Here is a 23091-nt window from a genome sequence, read left to right as displayed (position 1 = left end):
TTGTGTTTTAATGTACAGTAGCCTTTTATTCTTTGATATTCTATATTGCTATATATTTTATTTGCTGTTCATTCTTCCCTTTTATGCTGCTTTTATTGTACCCCTGTGTTGTAATTTTATACCTTATTTTTTCTGCTTTGGAAAGCACTTTGTGCTCTATGCTTGAAAAGTGCTACATAAATAAAACATTTTATTATTATTATTATCATAATTTACTTACAACAAAATAGGCATTTCTTCTCAGGAGCATTATGGTAATTAACCTACATGCTCAACACAACTTGCAATACGAAAGCATGTTTACCAATAAGGAACTTCAAACAAAAATAAAAGATAAGGAGAAACAGAGCTGGGTTTCCTCTCTTTGTTGAATGCATGAAAAAAGGTTGCAGCGGACATGAAACATTTTTAGCAGTTTTCATAGTCATCATACACACAATCATTCAACAGATGTCTGGTACATGTTCTTTACAATCAAATTGTCTGAGCATATAATGCACAATTTCCCAAGGGAATTAAAATATACAGAAAAAAACAAGATATTTAAGATTAAAAGACTAAAAAATGATTCCCTGACCCCTCGCAAAGGGCGATCGAGATGAAGTACTGCAAATATGTGGGAGGACGCATATTAGTGTGCATGTACGTAATAACCCCCAGCACAAGCACATCAGTGCTACCGGAAACAGCCTGACCCCTGCCCCGCCCGCCCCGCCCGCCCCCCAGGGGACCCGGCCTCAGTACCCACCATTTAGACAGCAGGTCACCCCAGGTCTCCAGGATCTTCTCCGCGCACTCCTTGGACACATCCCCCGAGCCGCTAAGCAACGGCTCGTCGTTGTCTAGGAGACCGAAAGCAGAGGAGGCAGTGAGACGGACAGACAGGGAATCGGAGGGGAGAGAACAGAAGGAAGGGCAGAGCAGAGGCTCGTGGGTGGGGGCGGTGGGGGGGGGGCATGACGGCTCCATGTGGAGCACACAAGAGGAGCGACAGGGGTGAGGGAAGGGCGGGGCAGGGCTGCAAGGCCCACCTTCCTCTTCATCGTCCTCGGGGGGTGAGGGCACCATGGAGCTGTGGGAGGCCGACTGCGGGATGTTGGGGCTGGCCGTGGTCTTCCTCTTCTCCCGCTCGGACTCGCTCTCCAGGCTCACCACCTCGTACAGCGTGTCCGCGTTGCTCTTCCGATCCTTCCTCTCCATCTGGAGGAAGACGAGGGCCGCGTTCCATCATGCTTACTCTAATTAAACCCGCCAGATAAGCTAAGCTAACAGGTGAATCACCCATTAAAGTGTCAGGAATAAGCTCTCTCACCTGTTAGAGTATCAGGAATAAGCTCTCTCACCTGTTAGAGTATCAGGAATAAGCTCTCTCACCTGTTAGTGTATCAGGAATAAGCTCTCTCACCTGTTAGTGTATCAGGAATAAGCTCTCTCACCAGTTAGTGTCAGGAATAAGCTCTCTCACCTGTTAGTGTATCAGGAATAAGCTCTCTCACCTGTTAGAGTATCAGGAATAAGCTCTCTCACCTGTTAGAGTATCAGGAATAAGCTCTCTTACCTGTTAGAGTATCAGGAATAAGCTCTCTCACCTGTTAGAGTATCAGGAATAAGCTCTCTCACCTGTTAGAGTATCAGGAATAAGCTCTCTCACCAGTTAGTGTCAGGAATAAGCTCTCTCACCTGTTTGAGTTTCAGGAATAAGCTCTCTCACCTGTTAGTGTATCAGGAATAAGCTCTCTCACCTGTTTGAGTTTCAGGTAGAAGGTCTCAGTGTAGCTGCGCTTGCTGAAGGGCCAGAAGAGCCTCTCGCTGGGGGAACAGACTCGAACCCGCGTTTCCAGCAGGAACCGCACCGGCTCCTCCACTTCCGTGATGACCAGGTCCACCGCCGTGGTCATGTACATGAACTTATCTACAAGGTCAGGGAAATGAAACCATAACAACGCTGTCAGTCAGGTAGCCATACTCAAACCTCTGTCACATGACAGGAAGTCGGCTAAACTCAATTCCGCCGCGTGTCTGCACCACTCCCCGTGCCCAGCTGGACTGGCGCAGCTCACAGCTGCCCGTCCTACCTTTGGGCGTCTCCTCGTTCACGGCCTGGAACTGAGGCGTGTTGGGATTCCAGCTCCCGGTGATGATGTAGGACTTCCCGTCCGAGCTCTTCCCCATCGACTCCTGCAGGAAGGAGAGCGGAAGGAACGGGTGAGCAGGGGGCTGCGCGCGGAGGAGGGGGGCGGGGCCGGGGGGGCGTGCGGCCGACCACTCACCAGGTCCAGCAGGTGCATGTCGCTGTTCCTCACGTCTTTACCGGGGCTCAGCAGGAGGCCGAAGCACCTGGAACACAGGGGGAACTCCCATCATGAGCGCTCGCACCGAGGAGAACAACAGCACAGGATACGCATGGGGAAAAGCCCAGAGCTCCTGCCTGTCCATCACACCCCGGGACAGAGCAGCCTGACTCAGAACTCATTAATGAGCGCATACAGCTCTGTTTACGAAGAGGGTGCCTCTCTCCCAAAACAGCACGCCAGACTGACGAAGGCAGACAAAGATCACATAAATCACTTCAACAGACTAAGGGAGCCTTCTCGCAGGAAACCAAATTAGGCAGACACTCTCCAATAACACGCTTTGAAATCGCTGTGTAACTTCCATGTTACTTGAGACTGAAAAGCATATTTGGCCGCCACGTCATCCTTGGTTCAGTGCAGCACGCTGAAATGAAGCGATGCACTTCAGCACATTAAAAAAATCTGCTCGCTCATTTATAATTGAGTTATGGTTTGTTATGAATAGCTAGGAATTTAAACATTCCTTGAGCTGTTTCCATGGAAACCACGCTCCAGGTTAAAAACATAAAAGGAGCCTGTATTACCTCTCGATGGCCAGCTCCTTGTTGGACGTCTGCTGCACGTAGATCACAATCTTTTTGTCCATTCCCGGACGCAATTTGAAGCTCTGCCGATCTTTGTCTTTTGACACCGCACTGTAACACCAAAATGGATTATTGCAGACATCAGAATTTATTTAAACGTTTTACATATTTTACTATATTTATATTCATAGAAATGTATATATATAAATATGTACGCACGCAGGCTGTTCTGGAGGGCAGACATTTTGACATGTTAACATTCAATTCACATATTCGAATGAGCCCTTAATTTAGCCATCTACAAATCCTCGGGTTCACACATGCAAGGGAGTAAAACCCAGAACAATGTGTTGAGTAATAATGACATGCTTCCTCTAAGCCGTAAACTGGAGAAAAAGCAGCACAGCCCTCTTCTCTGGGTTCCTAAGCACACAGAGCTGTGCTGATCTGCACAGAAATGTTAATATGCTCAGTTTTCCGGGTCAGGCACAGGGGTAACGAGGACAGTTACCATGACATGTGTTGACAAGTTACTTTGGCAAAACTTTAGCACAGAATAATCCCACACACGCTACCCTGCTGGGAGCGCAGTTATGTCGGATAAAAATAAGCACAGCAGCCAGAGCAGTTTTAAATCATTTTAAAGATCTCCGCATATGTTGGGGAAAACTGCATTTGGGTCCGGGGCCATCAGAACCCATAATCAGAGGTCCAGAGGTCACAGCATTCCCGCTTTCTGATTTATGGTCTGAAACTGAAGTACAAGTGAGCAGGGCTAACCCAGAGGGAGTTCAGCATGTAGGTACACACTGCCGCCTTCTCTCTGGGAGAACAGATAACGTGCAGATACAGCAGGCCGGACACACCCAGGGTCTGAACCCTTGACTTTCTGGTCCAGCGCTCTAACCTCCACTCCGCAGGCCGGCCCACATCCTGTTGCGCTCCACGGAAAGGAGAGATCGCCCATTTCAATCAGCGGAGTTTGTTTTGAGGGGCTCTGACATTCTAAAAATAAACAGTTTTTTGTTTTCAAAACAGCTTGGGGAGATCGGACTGATTGGCAAAGAAAAGGCACCGGCTCTTTTTGGAGGAGGAAAAGAAAAGATTTCAGCAGGGAAGGGTGGGGCAGCCGGACCGTGGTGAGCCTGCGATTGAGCTGAGACATGGAAAACCTGAACCAGCGAGGCGTTACGGCATATAGAGAGAGAGTTCAGTCCAGCGCTCTAACATTCAATATACCACTGCCTACCGCTGGAGCATTTCTGCACTCTAAAGGGCGCAAAGAATACGGCTAATTAAGGCTAATTAGCAAGCTACGCTAATTATGGTGGCGTACTTCACAATGCCCTGATCTTGAATATTTCAGCTAGCTGATGAACCAGATATCTAGAGTGCAACTTTAACAGTAATGGTACCTAACAGGCATCGCAAGTATTCGATATTTGGTGACATAGTGATTTTCTGGACTACTAACTACACCACCTTTACAAATATTCATCTTTCCTGCTTCATATAAATGTCTCATAATCTTACTGTAACAATCACATGGAAACATACTAAACTGGGTCTTATGAGGTATGAAAAAATAAAACTGAATTTATGGCAAACCCAGGTTGACGACTGTGCAGGGGTGAACACTACTGTTCTATTAGAAGAGTGAAGCCTGAACTCTGGTCAGATCATTAGAACTCCTCTAGCTGGAGCGCCTGCAGAAGCACAGAAATGGGACTGTACTGGGATCAGTATGATCCTCTCCAGCATGGCTAGGGCCTGTATGGTGCTCATCAGCTCATCAGTGTGCGGAGGTGCTCTCTGGCAGCCTGAATAAGCCTCTTTGTGGATGAGAGCATGACAGACAGAGCCGAGCGCAGTGATGAACTGGCGGAAGCATGTGTCCTCACCAGGAAAAGCGGCTTCCTGCTAATTCTATCACCTAAAAGCCATTATCCTCCCAGAGGTTTCCGAAAACAGCCTCATATCATCAATCTACACAGAGGCCAATTCATAAAACATCTGGGACAGCCAAACATCTGGGACAGTTCTGAAGCTCCACCTGGGCAAGATGAGCCACAGAACAGGAAGGCCAGTGATTTGATGTCCAAAGTGCTTATGCACTGTGTAAATCTCCCACCTTGTGAGCCTCTTCCTCCTGCACGCACCCCCCCCCCCCATCCCAGCCCTGCGACTCACCTGAAAGTGCCCTTCCCATCATCCTCCTTGATTTCCAGACAGACGGTGAAGGTGAAGACGTCGCTGTCGGGCGTGAGGGGCGGGGGCTGGACCGACAGAGGCGTCTTATTGGCTGACCGGCGGAAGGCCGTGGCAAAGCTGTACAGTATCCGGCTGACCTGCGGTGTCAGAAACAGGCAAGCGTCACAGCCCCGCCCCAAAGGGCCAGAGGCAGTGCGAGCACAGCGCCAAACACTCTCTGTCTATTCTGCTTATCTTAACATTTTTAACCCCGATTTGGGAAGCGCAACATATATTCACAGGCCGGCTGCATCACACTGCAACATCCTCCCTCCATTTGGGGCTTGTTTCCACTTCACAATCCCCCCAGCCAAACAACGTGGCCATTTCATCAGAGCAGTAATTGTGTGGATTTTGCGGTTGGAATTTGTGTGTAATCTCTTAGACAGTACAAAGAGGGCGGCCCCACTGACTGAAACACAACAGCCAAGCACACATCCCTGCCAGGCTGCTGTTCAGATGCCACTGGCAGGGTTAGGATTTCACACTGGACTGAGGGGAGAAACACACACACTGGAATTCAGCAGCCCTTACCTATCACTGTCCCATAACGTTCAGCTTTGACAGAAAAGCCAACAATCTTTAGTGATGGCGAAGATAGGCCTGGAACTTGGGAAGCAGGCAGCACATACCAGAATGACTGCAGCCAGTGCTTTATCAGTGAGGGCTTTCTGGAAAACCCAATCCTTCATCTACTGTCTGTTTCCCATGGTCAGCCAATCTTAGCACACTCCCAACAACAAGGCTAACATTACAACTACAAGTCATTAAAACCGGTAACAAGGCTGGCAACCCAGTGAGACGTCCAGATCAAAATAACAAAGAGAACAATAAGGTTATCAACTGTGGAGTATGACTTTTTCTTGGATATGCACAACTCCTCCAAGAAATAAAAATACATTTTTAATTAAGGATGTGGCATCACTTAAAATATGGTAAAGGGGACTTTCATTATTTAAACTTATTGTTGGTATGTGGATACTGATAAATCCAAATCATAATCATTTAACTGACAACTAATGTCAATTAATACATCCATTCTCGACTGGGCTGGCGGCTAAAAATGGGGATTCTGTGCAATCTTCAGACAAAGCGACAGGCATGATTTGGGCAGATGAGAAAGAGCTGGAGGAAACAGAATCCTGAAAGGTGTGTTGAAAAATGAAAAATCCCCTCAGCAGAAATCAGAAGCTGTGAACATATGACCAGTGTATGGACAGGGTCTGCCCAGCTCTGTGCTCCGTGCTCCCCCTGCAGGGCAGAAGCTGAACTGCAGGCGGCGGCTCTCCCGGGCCCCTCACCGCTTCCTGGATCTGGCAGCGGAAGACGTGGATGCGGAAGATCTCGGCGTTGTAGTGGCTCTCGGTGAAGGCCAGGCAGTCGCTCTCGGCCGTGCCGTCATGGCCGCGGACGCAGAACAGGATCTTGTAGATGGGGTAGTTGGCGATCTCGGTGCTCGTCTGGGGGTCCAGGAGCCTGCGGGATCAAAAGGGCGGGGGGGGGGGGGGGGGGAGTAATCCGTTTAACGACCAGGAATGCTGAGTTACGCAACAGACAGCGTGCAGAGAGCCTGGAGCCGCCACACAGCCACACTGAGGCGCTAGAGGACCCCATTCCATAAGCTCCAGAGAACAGGGGAATGGGAAAGCAGGCGCTGCAGAAAACCTCAGCAGACTCTACCCTCTGAACCCTGAGACAGCACAGTGTAAATATCTCCTCTGAACTCTGAGACAGCACAGTGTAAATATCTCCTCTGAACTCTGGGACAGCACAGTGTAAATATCTCCTCTGAACTCTGAGACAGCACAGTGTAAATATCTCCTCTGAACTCTGAGACAGCACAGTGTAAATATCTCCTCTGAACTCTGAGACAGCACAGTGTAAATATCTCCTCTGAACCCTGAGACAGCACAGTGTAAATATCTCCTCTGAACCCTGAGAGAGCACAGTGTAAATATCTCCTCTGAACCCTGAGACAGCACAGTGTAAATATCTCCTCTGAACCCTGAGACAGCACAGTGTAAATATCTCCTCTGAACCCTGAGACAGCACAGTGTAAATATCTCCTCTGAACCCTGAGACAGCACAGTGTAAATATCTCCTCTGAACTCTGAGACAGCACAGTGTAAATATCTCCTCTGAACTCTGAGACAGCACAGTGTAAATATCTCCTCTGAACTCTGAGACAGCACAGTGTAAATATCTTCTCTGAACCCTGAGACAGCACAGTGTAAATATCTCCTCTGAACCCTGGGACAGCACAGTGTAAATATCTCCTCTGAACTCTGGGACAGCACAGTGTAAATATCTCCTCTGAACTCTGAGACAGCACAGTGTAAATATCTCCTCTGAACTCTGAGACAGCACAGTGTAAATATCTCCTCTGAATTCTGAGACAGCACAGTGTAAATATCTCCTCTGAACCCTGAGACAGCACAGTGTAAATATCTCCTCGGAACCCTGAGACAGCACAGTGTAAATATCTCCTCTCAACTCTGAGACAGCACAGTGTAAATATCTCCTCTGAACTCTGAGAGAGCACAGTGTAAATATCTCCTCTGAACTCTGAGACAGCACAGTGTAAATATCTCCTCTGAACAATGAGACAGCACAGTGTAAATATCTCCTCTGAACTCTGAGAAAGCACAGTGCAAATATCTCCTCTGAACTCTGGGACAGCACAGTGTAAATATCTCCTCTGAACCCTGGGACAGCACAGTGTAAATATCTCCTCTGAACTCTGAGAGAGCACAGTGTAAATATCTCCTCTGAACTCTGGGACAGCACAGTGTAAATATCTCCTCTGAACAATGAGACAGCACAGTGTAAATATCTCCTCTGAACCCTGGGACAGCACAGTGTAAATATCTCCTCTGAACTCTGAGAGAGCACAGTGTAAATATCTCCTCTGAACCCTGGGACAGCACAGTGTAAATATCTCCTCTGAACTCTGAGAGAGCACAGTGTAAATATCTCCTTACCCAGTATCAAGCTCTCACGACATCGGCATTATTATTGCATTACTGCCATGCCTGACATGTGACCACATAAGTGAAGCGAAGCTAGTAGGTATTTGAGGAATTTCAATGGCGTAAGAGCTATTATTCTGCTAAAGCACTTAGCCGTCATATGCTAGTAGATCATAATGCCTGTCCTAAGCAGTACATGTACACTGTGAGCTTTACGGGGCCCTGGGCATTGTTAGGGGGCCCTGGGCATTGTTACGCGGCCCTGGGCATTGTTACTGGGCCCTGGGCATTGTTATGGGGCCCTGGGCATTGTTACGCGGCCCTGGGCATTGTTACTGGGCCCTGGGCATTGTTATGGGGCCCTGGGCATTGTTATGGGGCCCTGGGCATTGTTATGGGGTCCTGGGCATTGTTATGGGGCCCTGGGCATCGTCCTGCAGCCGGCCGGGCGGGCGGAAACGCTTGAGCGCAGACGTCACCTGACGGTTCCCTCGGAGACGCCGGGCACGGACAGCGTGACGTCGAGGGGCAGCTGGCACTGGCTGCGCAGGATGCTGATCATGCGCAGCGCCTCCACCTCGCTGCGGGGGGCGTTGACCGAGGCGCAGCCCAGGTACGTCAGCTTGCTGAACACCACGCTGTCCTCGTCCGGCACCGGCGTGCTGGGGCTGGCCTCCGACGAGTCATCTGCGCGGGCGGGAGAAGAGCGAGGCGCGCTGACATCACGCTGACATCACACTGACATCACGCTGACATCACGCGGCAGAGCAGCGGGTTTCACCGCCGGCGTTTCAGCCAGCAGGCCACGGGGCACACTGCTGACCTGCCCACCACTGCACTAACGCATCACAGACCTACAGACACTAACGCATCACACACCTACAGACACTAACGCATCACAGACCTACAGACACTAACGCATCACAGACCTACACACACTAACGCATCACAGACCTACACACACTAACGCATCACACACCTACAGACACTAACGCGTCACACACCTACAGACACTAACGCGTCACACACCTACAGACACTAACGCGTCACACACCTACAGACAGCAGGCCCAGCCTGCACAGTGCCCGGTACACCATAACAACATTCTTCTTAAAATGTTACATGCAAACTACTTACAGTTCAACACTATTAAAACATGCAAAAAGTGTGGTTAGGGCATGTTTAACTATACACTACAAATAATGTTGACAATGAATTGAACAGATTAACTACTACTACAGGGCTTTTCCTGCACGGGGAATTCTGAGGTGGCCGCTTTGATCTAATTCTGTTCCGCCTGCACACAGTTATGACTGGTGTCAGCACAAGAAGACGTTACAAACACAAGCGTTGCGCTCGATCATTTGTAACTGCAATAGCGGCATTACTGTGATGTGGTGCTGTATCAGAATCAGCACAATGCACCAGGAAAGGCGCTACGAAGAACTTGAAGCAGCCGCTGTAGGCACAGTGCTTGATCAGGCATGGCTCTGAGCTCGCTGCATTCAAACTAGTCCTTTTTTTTGGACCCAAGCACGTCCAATATTTCAAAAACTAAATTACACCTCATCAGTTCAATGTTTTCAACTTTGCATATATAATTTGCAACCTGTTTCTATATAAATATTCTAAACATTGTCAATGAACTGGTACTTGCCTTATGATTAAGCAGGTTTTATCAGGTTTGTGTAATTTTCAGACAACCTGCTGCTGTTCTTCATTCAGCCAGAAGAGGGCAGTAAATATAGAGATAAAACAGTGCAGTGTTGTACTTACCCCTGTATGTGAACTCACTGTCCTGCGCAGATTGGACCGGGAGCTCCAGTTTTGGGAGGGTGCCGGGGGGCGTGGGGCACACCTGCAGAGGTGCGGCTGTCGTGGGGTACCCCAGGCCGTCTCCATGGTCCTCCCCGCCCACCTGGTCTGCTCCGCCCACCTGGTCTGCTCCGCCCACCTGCTCGGCCACAGACGGGTCCATCAGAACATCCTCCAACTCCCTCTGTAACTGCTGCTCACTGCCGTTCCCCACGATCTGCAAAACACACGCAAGCACCCGCACACACACATGCGCCGACGCACATACACACACAAGCGCAGACACACGCGCAAACAAAGACGCACACACACATACACACACATACACACAGAGTCAAGCCCATTCCAAAGCTTCCTCATTTTCTTTTTTTTCACTATCTGAAAGTAGAAAATGGTTAAAACCTTTTGCAGAAGTAGGAAAATGCCTGTAAATGCGATGTCATTCTTTACAGACCGCTAGAAGCACGGACAGAATCCTCAGAGCTATATCAGCATACATTAGCATGAATACTTCTTTATATCAACCAACGTTTCTGATCTCTGTGGAAACTAAATCAACACACAGAAATCACGTTCTAACAGCTACCTGGTTCCTAGTCTAGCTGCAGCACACAGATAAAAGCGTGTGCTTTTCTGAACGGGACGTTTCCTCTGGAGGGTGCAGGGTCACAGGTGTGTAGATTAGTGACACTGAATGCACAGGAATGCATGTAGAAAGCAGGAAACTGTAACGCGGCCTGATTTCGGCCCATCCGCTACACACACAGGATGAGCGCTGGGCCTGGAAGCAGCGCCGCACAGCACAACTACAGCCCAGGCCTACCCGTCCCATAATGCAATACCACAGGAGGCATGTCAAATCGGCTCACAGGCAACCGACAACCAGAACAGACAGCAAACAGCACAGACATCGTCACCACGACAGAGAGAGGATGAGGAGAGAGACTGACCTTAAAGCTGACACCTTCCTCAGAAATTACCTGCGTAACAAACGACACATTTAGAGACTCTCACTGAACACCTGTGCTCACAGCAGGGGGCTTCACAGGGGTGAAAAAATATATGTATGTGAGTCAATAGGGAAAAAGACCTCTAGGCTTTCAGAAAACAAACCAAGGAGTGCTACATAGCCTACATCCCTTCAGAACATGAGTTGAGTAGCTTAGCCTGTACTCTGTAATTCTCTAGGCAAACTTCCATTATCACAAGGGTATCAAAAGAGAGCAGTGGTTAGGGAATAAGATTATAGAGCAGCTGCGAGTTCAAACTACAGTATAACACATTGTGTCAATACACATGGACTGCATGTAAAATGCAAAAGCGATAAGCAATGCAAGCCACATTATATAATTACATGACTGATGTAAACTTGAACAGAATAAAGAAACATATGAGTCAAAGAGTGCTTGATATTGTAAACAAATACAAAAAAAACACCATAATAGATCAATATCTATGCTGAACCAACTGCACATTTTTCACATTGATCTGCTGGCAGCCTCCTCTGGTGGTATTGGGCACAGAAGAGATGGGAAAAGAGATTTAGAAGAGTCAAAAGGACGTCATTCAAGCAGTGCGATAAGGAAGCCACAGCAACAGACCAAACAAGCGGGTTCCAACACCATAGCGCGTCAGTGACACTAGCCTATTTCACACACTGCACGATGGACCTACCACTCCAGGCTGTTCCTCAATGTGTGGTGGATGTGACAGTGCGGACTCACCCGTCTATTAGAGCACCTGCACTCACATTCCAGCAGAACTACATACTGGACAGGAAGCAGATATCAATCGCCACTTCCTGATAGTCCACTGACCCCCAATCACAGATACGTACATTTCTATGTTTTACATTCTATGCGATTGTACATTCAAAATTCTGTGCTCAAAATTTCACAATTCACATACAAGTAATTATTAATCATCTCTTATTGACTTTGTGGGCAGTCGGTCAGGCAACATTTACACAGTGGCATATTTACTGAAGCAGGTACCTCACACAGGAGGACAATGGCAGTGCCCCACCTGGCAACCAAACCAACAACCCTGCAGCAGCAAGTCCAGTTCCCTAACCCTTACCCAAATAATCACGTGAAAGCAATCAGGCCAAGCTAACCTGAAAGACTTCTGAAATACTGCAGTTGATTTTGTATTTGTTAATTATTGTGATATTCTTCAGAATGTACAGGCATCACAAACAGCCTGTTAAAGGGTGTACTCAAATGAGAGTACTGCAGAGAGCTATTTCTCCACAGCCAGAGAGATCACTCACAGTGGTAGAACCTGCACACAGCACAACCTGAAGCGTTATTTGCATTGTTGTTTTTATGGGATTTATGATACAACTATAATTTTTTTTTTAACTCTACGTTTCAGCATAAGGTAAACCAGACTGCCACATAAGCCTGCCAAGAACCAACCCCACCCTTCCAATGACAAAAAAATACCATAACGCCTTTCAAAGAGCAAAATCTGAGAAAAGGAGAGCTCTCTGTATTCAGGAAGGAAGATAGCGTAAAGTAGCCTACATTCGTTTCCTCTAGATAGTGCTGCTTTAAGAGGGGAAAGCAAGTTATTAACAAAGGCACCGTCTAGTGGAGCTAAGACGAAAAACCGGGCCTGCGATCCAGCTTAGAGTACATGGTGAGTTCATGTGTGAAACAATATCTCAAACACGTGAGACCTAAAAGCAATTAAAGCTATTTACTGGGTTATTTATCGGTCTGATTGACTGCATTCTCAGAAACCAGGTTTGGCAGTCTGCAATTCAGTTGAAATATACTATACACTTCAGCTGAACACATAAAGTATTTAGCTGCGACTGAATTATAATTAATTAAATAAAGAGAAACCATTAATAATAACAAGGTATCTGGCTGTGATTAAGTTATGATTAATCAAGCAATGAGTTTGGAGCAATCCACCAAATTGTTGCATTAACAGATTTGAATAGAGAAACCAATGAAGAATGCAATGACTTCTAAAAGCCTTTCTTTTAACAGAATTGTTCACAATTCCATTTCCATTTTAATTTAAACCCACGAGAGAAGTCTGGGACAACCAAAAGATACCCAATCATGATACAGCAAATTTAATTTATGCACTCTGAGTGAGACTTAATTAATCTGAAGCCTTTTCCATGACTTTTCTGTGTGACTTTCTAATTAATAATATTTGACCTCTCCACAATGTTATAGACACTCAAGTTATAATTAGCCAAGGACATTTTCTTTCAATGTCAGATTGCATTCCAGATTCATTACTGATATTTCCTTCTTTTCAATAAACAGCCAAACATCAGTTGAAAAATCTGCTACTGGTAAACAGTCGTGTTATTGACATGTTGTAAACCCGTTAAATATGTTTCAATAGCCAAGAGCACTCCATGATTGGATGTGTCGTAGTGAGAAATTAGCAATGATTTTGTTAATAACAGAGGCAATTCAATTACCATAACAGGATGATGTTTAATGACTGCTTCATGAGGAGACCAAATCGACTTCCTGCTTTTGGAGGACTGAATTACAGGCTACACAAGCTCGGCACTTAAATGACAGGGACAGCCCCATTTACAATACAAAATGTATTGTACAAAACTGGGTGTACAAAACTTCACAGTGACCAGCCCAAAATAAGGAACACTGGAGCACACGTTGCCCCGGGCAAAAGGCACAGTTTTAATGAACAGGGTAGCACTGACGTTTCGATATGTTTCTTTTATTGAGCTGGCTTGAACCACGTTGGGCTTTTTTTTAAATCACAAAATGTAATGTATTTTACCCAGAATCCAAGGAATCTGTCTATCTAAAGAACAACAACATGAACCACATACCTGAGGAAGTGGCCAAAATTCCTCTTCAGGAATACAATTTCAAGCCTAAAATCACATCTGGGTCTGACTGCCAGATGAAGGGTATTTTGCCATTGTTTCATTCTAGAAGAACTGACATTGATTGTAGCATCTGTCATAAATAATAAATATATTAAAAATAACTAGCGCAATACAAGTAACAGAAACCTTTAAATTATTTTTCATGAACCATGAAGGCTGTCCCTGATACAGTCCTACTTGGCAAGTTAACATGAAATAAATATTTGGGAAGAAGATTAACATCGTCCCTGGAAAGCAACAGTGGTGGTTTATTTTTAATCATAAATGAAATTTATTAGCCAAATGTGCAGTCATATGTCAAAGTTCAGGACATTCCATAGAGGTGACTGCATGGGAAAACCAGACTACAAAACAATGAAAATGAATTACATCACAGCAGAACCAGAATACATCCGTTCAGCCTCGCGTCTGAAGAAAACTACCCTACATTTACTCACAGACCTGAGAGTTTGTGAGTACAGAAGTGTCTCTTGCTATTTGCTGATTTAGGGGAAAAGGCTGCGATCACTCAGATTGTAGGGGATGGGGGTAAACAGGTTAATGGAAATATAACGGCATTCACACCAGATAGCCTACTGCTTCTTCACATCACTAACAGTAACACATCCAAACTCATGCCGACGGAACTGAAGAACACGAAGGTCAGGCCATTTCATCAGAATGAGAAGACTCCTGAAAAACCGTGTTTTTCAATCACACTGCACATTAAAGTTTCCCAATGAGCAGTTTCACCACAGACAGAGTGGGACAGGAATGTTAGAGCGAGTTTCAGCACAGTAACAAGCAGAGGAGATACAGAGGACAGACGTGGGTGACGCGCTGTTAGCTTTGCAGGACACCAGCAGCAGTGATGAGTAAGCACGCCCTGCATTAACGATGCACGGCTGGAAAAGCACTCATCAGGGACGACAGCAAGGCGCACACTGAACAGCACTGATCCAAACACACACAACCCATCAGTATGAAGAGGGGTGGAAGGGGGGGGGTGGCGAGGTGCTACAGGATGGAGCACCCAGCTACAGCACTGGCTCTACTGCAGGGGCCCTGTGGTCTAAAATCAAGTCCCGACTCCACGGGGCGACCTGTAGTGGGGTCAGAGTCACTCCGGAGTGATCGTAGTGCTCCCTGTCTCACTGTAACAGTGACCCGGCTGTTCGGTCAGGCGGCTGCGGCTGCAAAGGATGCGGGACAGGATGCGCGATGCTGCAGGGCAAGAGCCGTGCAGCCCGGCGGGTACACCGCAGGAGACCCGCTGCACACATTTTAGAGGAGGCACACGCTAGCCTGGGACAGGGTCAAAACTGCAGTTTGACCTTCCAGATTGGTGAATAATAAGGACCCGGGTTTGTGATGCGTAATGCCAGGAGAGACAGGGTAGAGACGAGCCAAGGGCAAGCTACAGCAGCACCAAGCGTTCAGCTGGACCACTAACTCCACTCCAAGCTCCCCGTCACCACACAGGACTCAACATGGGGGTTAGACTGCGATGACGCTCATTCCTGAAGCACCCTGGAACACGTAGTTTTACTGTCTCACAGAAAAAATGAATGTCCAAGTAATATAGAGCAGACATATTCATCTACTATCTGATACTGTCATCAACGGTGGCTCTTTTAATAGCAAAATAAAACTGACAAGCCTGTTAATTCAATGAAAAGTGCGTGAAAGACAATGCTCGTTAAACAGTGCAGCATAGTGAAGTTTCATAGTGCAGTCATCAGCGTGGAGAAAAGATGGAAAATGGATGGGGTGTTTTGCATGGTGAGCCATCATGAAGGAAAATGAATAACATTCTTAAAGTTCGAAAAGATGAGAAACAGAGATGGGCCTCAGCCAAGACCGCAGAGAGGTGGAGGCTTTTTCTGCAGTTTTACACCAGGGAGCAACACTAAACTGCAAATGAAAAACCTATACCCCAGCCAAGCCCACAAGTACATCCAAATTAACAATCTGCCCATGACCATTCTATTGCCCATAATAACCATATAACCCACCCACAGACCAAATACACCCAAGATTAACCATGTACCCAACTTTAAACTCCATTTTATTACCCACCACACCCACACCCATACAGTCCACCCTAATGCCCCCCCGGGTGGCATTAGTCTCTCTCAGGACCTAAGCTCAGGCGCTCTTACCTTCAGTCCTGTCTTTTCGTCATCGCTACCGTTATTAGTGGAGGGCGTTTCGTCCCCCTGGCGGGACACCAGGACAAAGTCCTCACTGTTGAGGGTGGAAACTGAGTCGGACGACACGCTAATTTTCCCAACCGAGGCCTTGTCATCCATGACTGTTAAACCAAGCGCGGCTCATGAATGAGGTTAAATCATTAAAATCACCTAGAAAGAAAAACCATAAAATGCATTTAACTGATGTTCTCCATACTGACCGGGTTACTGTTCTTAAGGTTAGAATACTGGACTTCCACCCATTACCGAAGAGGGGCCCTCACTGGCTATGTGCGTGTGCAGCTACGCTACACCTCCAGCAGGGGGAGCAGTGTCAACAGCATGGCGGTCCTGCTGAGAGGAGAGGGAAAGGGAAGGCGCCGGAGGCAAAGCCACTTTCCCTCATTTGTGGAGCCTGGTCTTTTTGTTTTGGAACGGCAGCACTCAATTTGCTGTCAGATAGAGAAATATAATGTTATGTGATGCCATGACAATGCAAAATAAAAGCATAATAACAAGCCGAATGTGGGAATGGAAATGAAGAAGCAGTGTGATGTGCAGTCACATGGTCTAGGCTCTGGGTGGAGCTGCTCTGGATCTGTGATACAGGAGTGCATTGTATCTACATTCCATCCAATATACTAACCTTAATGCAAAACGCATTTCCATGGCAACATTCAAATGCATTCAACACTGGCAGGTACAGCTGCCTCTCAGTTCAGTGTGTTCTTTTCAACACCCAGACACAGTAAACAGAGGGTAATGACATCACAGCACACACAGCAAACCTCTCTCAAAACAGCACAATACACTCCGCAGAGAAAATCAGAAAAACTGCAGGTAAAACTGAGGCTAGGACTAAGAAGGCCTGTTGAAACAATGTGGTCACATCTACAAAAACATTTAAAAGGTAAAGAAATCTGTTGCTCCTGGCATTCTTTTGGGAGTTTTGGCAACCAGCTTGGCAAGGCCCCTGACAGCGAATGCGAGACGTGCCTGTGGCTGTTAGCAAGGGTGCGGTTTGGCAGGCTGTCAGTCAGCTTCCTCTCACTGAGTCCAGGGCTGTGGGCACAGGGCGGGGCCTCTGCCAGGAGCAGAGCCTCGCATCCCCTTCCAGGGCCTTTCAGCGGCGCTAATCGATATGAAGCAGGCGCGCGAGGCTGGCTAATGGCATCCTGCACCTCAGAGAGGACGGCCCGGAAACAGCGCTACGCTAACGCTAACGCCGCTGAGGCCTGTGCCTCTCCCAGCCTCCTCGGCAACACACTGAGGCTCGCCTAATACTCTGCTTTACACCGCTCACCAAACACGTCCAAGGTCACTTCACAGCTGTGTCAGGCAGGACCCAGTGCGCACCAGTCACAGAATAAACAGTGCAAACTCTTAAGACTATCCTTCTGTGTTTACCTGGCAGACACCCATATCTGGATAGATGTGTACGCAGTGGTTAAATACACAAATGCAATAGCGAACAGGGCACGCAACAGAAATACCCAGGAAAGCGGCGTATTTGTACATGCTAAGTAGAGAAATGACACGCAGAACATGGCCCTCGTGGTGCACGCTGAACGAAGACACGCACGGTGCGACGCCTTGGCTGGAAAACACAGTTCCGGTCGGCACTTTTATGTAACGTCTGATTAAGACGCCATTTGGCTCAGCTGAGTCACTAGCCTCACAAGGTTAGAGAGTGGAGAGTTTTCTCACGCACAACTTAAATAAAAGCCTGATGTCTTATACAGGAAGAACAGAAAGAACAAGATGGAGAGAGAGAGAGAGTCAGTGGCTTAGAGAAAGAACACACAGAGATAGAGAGATGTCTGTTCATAAGCAGAGGAGCAGAAAGGAGCAGAGAGAGAAAAGGACAGAGAGAGTGAGAGTGAAAGAGAGAGAGAGAGAGATGCCAGTCGGTAACAGGAAGAGCAGAGAGAGCGGAGTGAAAAGGGAGTCTGGCAGTGACTCAGGGAGAGCCCATGCAGGCTATTAATAGCCCTCCCCCCTCCCCAGTGAAGAAGCACAAAGGAGGAATAAGAGGAGCCGGCACGCGGTGCTCAGCACCATGCACAAAGCACTGCAGGCGCACAGCCACGCGGTCACATGACCCACGCATCCGCCAGGCCTGCCAGGCCCCCCCCGCGCTACAGCATGGCACTCGTTTTAAACCCATCGGCGAGTCAGTCTGTCACGTCCCAGGTACAGAGTCAAAGGAAAGGCAGTAATTGGTCTGTCCAAACCATGACAATGGGCATCATGTGCGAACGTTCAGGAACACCTGGCCACCAGGTTGAGAAGGCATGCTGATCTCAGGCCGGCCCAATAAGAGGTGACAGGTAATAATGTGCGCTGTCACATACGCTGCAGGGACACCTGCAAAGAACCGCTCGAGTCGGGCTTCTCACATCAGAAGACTGTTCAGCCAGGCTGGCTTTCACACCCAGGCCCTGTCCTCCCTGAAATCAGAGTGTGGCAGTGAACTGACGACTCATCGTCATGCTCTCACTCTGTTCACTTCCTTTTCACTGTCGTTTTATAACACTGCGGTTTATCGTTTCTGCAACTGTACCTCCTCTGCGAGAGGCATCCGTGCCAAGCACTGTAGAGAGGCATCCGTGCCAAGCACTGTAGAACAACAGCACTGCATTCCCCAGCTCTCCATCGGCAGGGTACTGTGACAAATGAACTGTGAATCTAATAGTACAAAGGCTGCTATTTGGCTGCAGCACATCCCTTGCATGCAGGCGACTGCACGAAGCCTGGGATCTACAGACGTCACTGGACTCTGGGCCCGTCCCTCTGAGGCGCTCTGGCAGCCATTTTCAGCTGCTGCTTATTCTGGAGGCGGTTCTGACTCCTCTTCAGCACATCGATATGAAGCAGGCGCGCGAGGCTGGCTAAAAAAAAAAAAAAAAAATAGGGTGTACAATTCACACTTATACCTAAGCAAAGTTATACCTATTGTAGCTCTCTTGCAGGAATGTTGTAAAGCGCTTGTCTCTGAGTTTTGTAATGCACTTGTTGTAAGTCGCTCTGGATAAGAGCGTCTGCTAAGAACCTATAATGTAATGTAATGTACATGGAGCGAATGCGTCATCGGAGTTAAATCTGGAGATGGACTCGGCGCTAACATGGCCACTGAGAGCGGTGTACAGGATCATACTAAATCAGAATGATGCACTTTCTTTTTATCCCCCACGTTTTTACCTTCTATTAGAACAAAGTTTACATAGCAAGGTGGGCCAAGTACCTCCCATTTGAAAAATGCTACTTGTTCCAACCGACTACAGGACTGTCTCCAGCTGCTTCAGGCATTCCACTGTAAGGAGATGACGCCATTTTATACCAGTGTCGGTTTATTTTCCAATAGCCACCACTATGGGGTGAGTCACTGCCACGGTCTGATATGATGTCGACAGAACTGACTACTGGAATGAGCACTTTGGAAAGTCTGAGTTAAGCCATCTTGATCAATCTGTAGCAATGCAAGGAACTGAGATTCTACCAAGAGGCAGGGCAATTTTTCACTTGCATCACCCGGTTGCACCACTGTTGGCACAGACATTGCAATGTCTCTTTCCATCAGCATGGGCGTAAGATTAACAGACACCCAAAATAAATATTTACCCTGCGATTAAAATCAGCTCACAAAATCATGCTTGGCTGTAACGCCTGGTATCACACGGTAAAGTCTTCATCTAAACTTAATCTGACAAAACAACTGAAGAGGCAGCAGACGACAACAGACCTGCCAGGATGAGGTGATGAAACTTCATCCGTGTCACCGTAAGAGATCCCCAGGCTTACACCTGTGAGAGGCGGAGAGCTCAGGGAACACGAGACCAGAGAAGGCTGGGCTCTGGAACGCACCAGCGCCACCGTCCACAGACGCCATTCCGTCATGAAAACAGCCGCGATACATCTCTCCCTTACGTATCTGCCTGCAAGACGCTCTCATCCAGAGCACCTTCCACAGCGTGTGCTACTTCACAGCATGCCAGGAATTCAAATGACTGGATATTTAACGAAGTAGCCAAGGTTAAGTTCCCAAGCATACACAAATGGGCCACCTGGCATCTGAACCTGCAGGTTCCACACTCAGTTTGTCAGCCATTATTTATACTGCTCTCTCTCTCATTCCTTCAGACGCACATGCAGGCAGACTCCCTCACATACATTGTCTCTTTTGCACTTAAACATGCATGCACGCAGTAACACACACAAATGTGAAACAAATCAATTTTACTGGTAAGTTACTTACCAAGCTGTGTGTGGTCAAACCTATCCAGTAAATAATGAAGCTGCCACACTTGCAAATGTGCACAGTATCGAGAGTAAAAGCTGTTTCTCAACCATTTCTCCGAGTTCAGGTGGATATGACTGAAACTGATCAAAGTAACAGTAAAGTAATTCCTGAGTTGTAAGTATTCTTTTTACAGTGTAGGAGAATGTGAACTACCTGCACTGATTTGAATTTCTCTTTGCATGTGATATTTCAGTAAAATTACGCATACTGAAAGTATGGCCGTTTTTAAGTCATTGTTCAGACTGATTGGATGCAAAACCGTTCAAACAGTGAGCTGCAAGGATATTATGCACCAGAGTCCAAAGCTGTCAGTGCTCCACCAGCATAAACAAACTGTGCTGCAGCCTAAAACGCACAGTGTAGGCTAGAGCCTAACTTCAACCAGCTAATGCCCACCTGTTAGCAGCATGGAGAAGCCACCCCAAAACCAGCAATTCCAAAGCCTGTGCTACACAACTCTCAGGTGGAGCCCAAGGAAATTTCACACAACACCTCTAATTAACCAGCTGAAAGTACAGAACATCACCCTAGTGAACATACTGTATCTTCAAGAACAACCACGGTGTTCCCGACAACTAGGACACGACCGTGGCATTTCCAAAGAACGATGCAACGGCAGAAGAAAGAGCTTCCTCAACCTCAGGAAATACCCTGAGCCCCACTCCACCCAACAGCCAGAGGTATCTCTCACACCCTGTTTCTACCGTAGAGCAGGGACTACGCCAATGTGCGCTGGAGCCATAGCTAACCTCGGGCAGCACTGCTGCTGTTCCTGTTACATTACCAGCAAACAGCCATGGCTCTGCTGATGGCAGTCATATGGAGCAGATTTTCCTCTTTAAAAAATCCATCCTGGGACTACCACCAACAATCTGGAGACTGCTCTCGCCGTGTATGCTAGCATTCTGTGCACACTTCTAAAGCGACGCTGTTTGCTGGTAACGTAACTGGAACAGCAGCTGAACTCGTGTTGCTTCAGGTCAGTTTTGGCTGCAGCAGAGCGACAGTGTGACAGGAGTCACAGAACACAAGGACACACAGTGAAATCCTGCCTCCCTTCCGTGTTTATCAGTGTTTTTGCATCAACATAACCTATAATATGGTAGCACTTCAGCTAGCTTAGCTGGCACACATTAGCAGGGCACAGAAACGCCAGAGGAAAACAGTAAGGAAGCCAAAGGAACCCAGCTCGGTTCCCGCTCTACAGCAGGCTTTATGGACACTCTACTTCCTGAATGACATCATCTCCAGGCAAACCCATTTGCTCAGTGATCATTTATCAGCAGTGAACTTAACAAAACGATCCAAGTTCAGTTTAACTGCCAAGCGATGTGATGCATGTTTCAATTTGCAAAATGCCCCTCCAAATGTCCAAAAGTTCAGCCAAGGCCGCGTCACTCACATTTCCCAACACGGGCCTGTTTGAGATGGAGGAACTCCTAGTGTTGCAGTCAGCACAGCGTACACAACCTGGCTTTCAAAGAGTGTGTTGAAACATCAAACTAAATTGTTAACAGAATGGCACAAAGAAAGGAATTAAAAACAGATTTTTATATGGCTCCATGTTAAATTATTTAATTTCAGCACTTCTTTTGTTCACTGCTTGTTCGTACTAGCACCAGTGGACAGGACACTGGCAATGAAATAACAAGGGAGCAGCAAGCATAGATGTTTTCTTAATTAAAACCTAATTAACAGTTTTATACTCAACACTATCCTTTTTTGTGTAAATCAGATTTCACCACTGGACCCTCTGGGGTGGGCTCAGGAAAGCTCAGACAAGCCCAATGCTCTCCTCTGATGCACACCCATCGTGCCAAGCACCACAGCCCATGGAACCTCAGCAGGCAAAGCCAGCCTTGCACACAGACGGGTTTGGGGAAGAGAACCAGGGTGCTGTGGTCCCAGATCTTTAAAACTCCTGAGGCCCGCTGAGGTCAGGCGACACAGGGCCACACAGAAGGAGCGGGTGGAAAACGCGTGACAGAGCTGGAACCCATCCTGGGGGCTAGAGCTTCAAAAACCTGCAGGGACACCGCTGTTGCACCAAGACCAAGCTTCTTCAGTAAAGGGAGACAAAGGGGCAGTGCATAAAGCACCCAATGTGAGTCGCCCGGGACCCAAAGGCCTACCAGGCAAATGAATAACTAATGCAGGCAAATCCTATGTAAACAGCAGGGAAAAAATACCACCGGTGATAAAACTAGGAACAAATAACTTAAGACTAAAACAGGGACATTTACCAGTGAAGACTGTGTACTTGTGCTTAACATACTGTTAAAGATGTATTTTTGTCTCAAGTGTGTGGGAATAGCTTCAAGTTGCTATTTCTGCCCAGAAGAGATGTAAAGACCAGAGGCTGAAAACCATGGGTCTACATATGAAAAGGGTTTATTTGGGATTCAAAAAATGATTCACCCAGGAATCATCCTTCAGAAATAAACTGAGTATTTGAGTAGTCACTGCCTAGTGCATGGGAATAAATTTAACTGTCCATTCAAATGGAAACAGCCCTATATCTGCTATACAGAGACTCTAGTGTCCCACCAGCAGCACAGAGAAACAGGGACACTATCAGGATTACCCATCAACTGGACTGTGTTTCAACACTGTAGAAACCACGTCCTCTCTTGAAAATGTCATATAAAGAGCCTCTCACACAGGCGAATGTGCACACATGCACGCTTGCACACACGCACGCACGCACACACGCACACACACACACACACAACAGCGTTTCAGGCAGCCTCACACAGACACTCTGTTTCCCAGCTCCCGGCCTCTCATAATGCCTGCCTTGTCAGGCTTCTCTCTTT

General features: G+C 47.3%; 1 protein-coding gene across 6 annotated transcripts in view; it reads right to left on the bottom strand.

The window, feature by feature from the left end:
• The window catches only part of LOC135239808 (rab GTPase-activating protein 1), an 85657-nt gene that overhangs the window by 58965 nt on the left and 3601 nt on the right, over positions 1-23091 (bottom strand). For 2 of the 6 annotated variants that reach the window (XR_010325500.1, XM_064308770.1), the window contains exons 2-13: positions 15946-16146; positions 10863-10892; positions 9874-10129; positions 8577-8784; positions 6430-6604; positions 5069-5226; positions 2879-2989; positions 2271-2337; positions 2076-2178; positions 1743-1912; positions 1032-1200; positions 749-842 (exon numbers count right to left, since the gene is read on the bottom strand). Coding sequence is in view for 5 of the 6 variants with exons in the window: in XM_064308770.1 (XP_064164840.1) it covers positions 749-842; positions 1032-1200; positions 1743-1912; positions 2076-2178; positions 2271-2337; positions 2879-2989; positions 5069-5226; positions 6430-6604; positions 8577-8784; positions 9874-10129; positions 10863-10892; positions 15946-16095 (1691 nt within the window). In the remaining variant the exon portion in view is untranslated. Of the gene's footprint in view, positions 1-748; positions 843-1031; positions 1201-1680; positions 1691-1742; positions 1913-2075; positions 2179-2270; positions 2338-2878; positions 2990-5068; positions 5227-6429; positions 6605-8576; positions 8785-9873; positions 10130-10862; positions 10893-15945; positions 16147-23091 lie in introns of those variants that run through there. The other 4 variants (XM_064308772.1, XM_064308771.1, XM_064308773.1 and 1 more) reach the window with 4 other exon arrangements.

This window comes from Anguilla rostrata, chromosome 14, assembly GCF_018555375.3.
Source record: "Anguilla rostrata isolate EN2019 chromosome 14, ASM1855537v3, whole genome shotgun sequence".
Taxonomy (NCBI): domain Eukaryota; kingdom Metazoa; phylum Chordata; class Actinopteri; order Anguilliformes; family Anguillidae; genus Anguilla; species Anguilla rostrata.
Note: the sequence above shows the minus strand (reverse complement) of the source record. Positions and strands in the feature narration are given on the sequence as shown.